Source organism: Poecilia latipinna, unplaced genomic scaffold (assembly GCF_001443285.1).
Source record: "Poecilia latipinna isolate Pla-1442-1.1 unplaced genomic scaffold, P_latipinna-1.0 Scaffold1400, whole genome shotgun sequence".
Taxonomy (NCBI): Eukaryota; Metazoa; Chordata; class Actinopteri; order Cyprinodontiformes; family Poeciliidae; genus Poecilia; species Poecilia latipinna.
The window spans coordinates 18,329-21,967 of NW_015114016.1; the positions used below are offsets into that span (position 1 = coordinate 18,329).

General features: G+C 43.2%; 2 protein-coding genes across 3 annotated transcripts in view; one reads left to right on the top strand and one right to left on the bottom strand.

Annotated features, from left to right (window-relative positions):
- The window catches only part of cfap77 (cilia and flagella associated protein 77), a 14,967-nt gene extending 12,622 nt beyond the window's left edge, over positions 1 to 2,345 (bottom strand). Inside the window, exons 1-2 of one of the 2 annotated variants that reach the window (XM_015056706.1) lie at positions 2,229 to 2,345; positions 1,013 to 1,080 (exon numbers count right to left, since the gene is read on the bottom strand). In XM_015056706.1, the coding sequence (XP_014912192.1) occupies positions 1,013 to 1,078 (66 nt within the window). In that variant the 5' untranslated portion in view covers positions 1,079 to 1,080; positions 2,229 to 2,345. Of the gene's footprint in view, positions 1 to 1,012; positions 1,081 to 1,686; positions 1,909 to 2,228 lie in introns of those variants that run through there. The other variant, XM_015056705.1, reaches the window with a different exon arrangement.
- A 127-nt stretch (positions 2,346 to 2,472) lies between these two features.
- qsox2 (quiescin Q6 sulfhydryl oxidase 2) overlaps positions 2,473 to 3,639 on the top strand; it is a 30,823-nt gene continuing 29,656 nt past the window's right edge. Inside the window, exon 1 of the mRNA XM_015056681.1 lies at positions 2,473 to 3,182. Within this exon, the coding sequence (XP_014912167.1) occupies positions 2,948 to 3,182 (235 nt within the window). The 5' untranslated portion in view covers positions 2,473 to 2,947. The remainder of the gene's footprint in view (positions 3,183 to 3,639) is intronic.

Genomic DNA, 3,639 nt, shown 5'->3' on the forward strand with positions numbered 1-3,639 from the left:
ACTATGCTGCTAAGAAAAGTTATAGTCAGGTTTTCAAAAAAAGAGAGAGAGGGAGAGAAAGAAAAAGGCAAGAGTGTTAATTTATAACCCAGTTTTTCTCCGAGAGAGGTGAGTAGACTGTGTGAGATTACCAACCATTTAGCATAATTAGCTTAGCTACAGACTACTGTTTGCCTCCATTTCACTAGCATTTAATGAATTAAGGAAAATAAAAATTACCAACATATTCATATATTTAACTTGTTCCCTGTGCCTTTTATCACTTAAAAGATGTGAGTGAGTAGAAGCTCTAACCCACGTCCCTCCTGACCCGTTCTCTCCTGAGTGAAATTAAAGCTGCAGTGTGTAACTTTTATAAAAAATATTATTTTTTCATATTTGTTGAAACTCATTATGTTGTGACAGTTTGGTATGAGAGGTAATCTGTGAAAAATCTATTTCCTCTGCCTTTCTCCCAGTGCTAGAAACAACCAGTCACAGGCAGGAAGCTCATGAGACACCACATGAGATTGTGCTGTCAATCACAATCTCATGTGATGCTGCTCATTCTTCCTCCCCCTTGATTTGTGCTGCGCTGCAGTTAGCATAGAACAGGGCTGGGCAGAATCAAACTGTGAATGCTCAGTTTAGTTGGTATAGCTACCAACGACGGCGGTTTCTTGTAATGATAAGTTGTTTCTCCACCATTAGAACATTTAGCAGTGAGTGAATGAGGTTGATTGACAGCGCTAAGAGCGTCCTACTGGTTCTGATTGGTTGTTTTTGGTCAGAACGGTGCATTACTTTAGTTAACAATAGTAGTTCAGAGAGGAGGTGGAGGAGATTGATTCCACAGATTATCTTGTCCATAGCAAACCGTCATAACATGGTGACAACTTTAACAAATATGGAGATAGATTCAAAAAACTGTAACAGTAGTTGCACAGGGGGAGCCCAATTTAATTTTTTGTCATGGGGCCCAAGATTCGTGGCTGCGCCCCTGGGTGGTCATAATGTACCGCCTGATCCCTACCTTGATCAGCAGCGGGTCCCGCAGCATCGACTCTCTGAAGACGCCCAGCCGCGGTGATGCAATCATACCTGTGACGTCAGAGGCGGAAGCAGATTGTAATGAAACAGGTCAGGGGCACGTCGATAATAACAACACTATTATTATTAATAATATTAATGATGATAATACTGTAAGGAGCCCAACGCCGGTTCTAGAGGTTCTTCAGAGAAAACCGGGCCGAACTGAACCGAACTCTCTCTGCAGAACCCTGAAGAACCGGAACTATGACCGCCGCAGGTAGAAACAGCCGGAAATGGCTCCAAACTCACTTGAATTATTTATTTATTATTATTATTATTATTATTATTATTATTATTATTAATTATTGTGTCAAAATATCAGTAGAGACTTTGGGACAATGAAATGATACCGGAAGTCACGAAACAGAAGGAGAGCAAACTGATAAAACAGTTAAAGAGTCTTTACTGCTGCGGAGGAGGTCGAAGTTACTGCACAGTGTTAATAATTCAGATAAAAACTGATTAAATAGAGGACTCTTGGCAGAATATTTGCATTAATAAATATAAAATTTAGCTAGAATTAAAAATAGATTAATTAAAATGTGTTATTGTTAGCAGGGCAGATAATAAAGAAGGTGACAAACTACTGAGGATCAGAGACTGAATATAACTCACTTGAGTTCATCCGAGCTTCGTCCCTGCGACTGCCGTCGTTAGTTGGATGGTTGTCATGGTAACGGGACGCGGAACGTGTTTTTTTTTTTTTTTTAAATTTTAATTAGATTCCAAAAACAATTTGACAACACACACTTCTCAATAGTAAGCTGCAATTCAACAAGATGAACTGAGCAGAAAATAAATAAAAAATGAAGAATCTTTGAAAACGCAAATCAAGAAAACCGACAGAACTCGGTACCAGTGTGAATTTCAATTCTTAAATCATTACATTGGAATAAAGTCTGGCCTTCTGACGAAACGTTTAAGCGCTTATTTAAATATAATTAATCCACTTTGAAAACAGGTGACATTTCTAACGTGGCGTCAGGAGAAAGCAGCCTACAGAACCGACTGAACGTGGAGCGACACCTGAGCACGTCCCCCTTCCAGCCTCCAGGGGGCGGCAGCTAGCTCTACCGCATTCAGAAACTGTCGGAAAAAACGAATCTAATGAGATCAAATTAAGACCGCAGTGACGAAGCATCGTGTGTAAAGCTGACCATTAAGCTAAGAGGAAGAGAGAACCTCACTTCCTGGTGACTCTTCTTCCACATTCAATTCAGTTTATTTATGTTTAAGTTATGTCGCAACCAGAACCACCCGAACCACCGAAAACTGCTCCAACCCAGCTGGTTTCCGAACAGAAGAACCACTTCCGAGTTCCGCGAACGCAACACACCTGATACGTCAGTTTTGCGTCACATGAAAAAGATCGTTTATTGAGACATATGAACGACTTTGAGCTGAAACAAACAAAAAGCCCTCAAAACTCTCCATCTTCACCTGAGGACGAGAAGAATTGCGAGATGTTTCTGATTTTGACTCTCACTTCGGGATTCTCGGATTAAGGAAGTTACAAACAGTTACCAGTGGATACAAAGCAATAAAATATTAACAGGCAGATTTTCTTGGGACTAGTTTGTTGTTGATGAGATTCTACTTACTGAGGTTCACCTCTTAGACATAGGTATCACCATAACAACCAGAGGAGTTTAATCAGTGTAGCTTTTATTTAACTCGGATATTGATGAAAGCTTTGTCGCTTCTGCTCCTGCAGTTCGAGGCTGTTTCGTCTCCAGTAAACACATCAGAGTGAGACCTCTGCGCGCTCCCTCCCTCTTTGCAGCTTCAGAAGCTAGTGCCGCTGCGCTCATGTCTCCCCGGATCCAGCAACCGGTTCTGTTCAGAAACTTTCCGGATCCCTGACGGCCCAGCAAAGATGTTCCGGCTGTGGCTCCAGGCGGCGGGGCTCCTGTGGCTGTGCGGCGGCTCTGTGGGCGGCTCTGGGCGGCTGTACTCGGAGGAGGACCCGCTGGTGATCCTGGGCAGCAGCAGCCTGAAGCCCACCGTCACCAACTCCTCCTCGGCCTGGCTGGTCCAGTTCTACTCCTCCTGGTGCGGACATTGCATCCAGTACTCCAGCACATGGAAGGCTCTGGCTCAGGACGTGAAAGGTACCGGTCCACACTGCCCGATTCGGGCTCGGTCTGTTGTTCCGTTGGGAGCAGCTGCACCAGACTCCATTCAGAATTGCCTTTCATAAACTTTCCGTTAATCGTGGAAACAGCAGCAGGTGTTAAGTTGCAAACCGGTCCAGACCCGAACTGAGAAGCAGGTGCGGACCAGTTCGGCATGTTTTAATTTAAATTTGACGATTATTTCAAATAAAAGTCTGTCTTTGTTCAGCTGGCTTCAAACAGCGGCTATTTTGTTTTTACTGGAGTTCAGAGCTTAAAACTAAAGTTTTTCTAAGAGGTTTTGATAGGAACAGTTTTAGCTGACGCTAACCACGTGACCACAGTGTTGGTTAACCCGCTGCTGGTTATGGTGACAAACTGGGAGGGAAATCCATAGACATAATATAAGGATAGACCGTCATGGACCGCTCTCGCCTATTGTCGCTGACGAGAT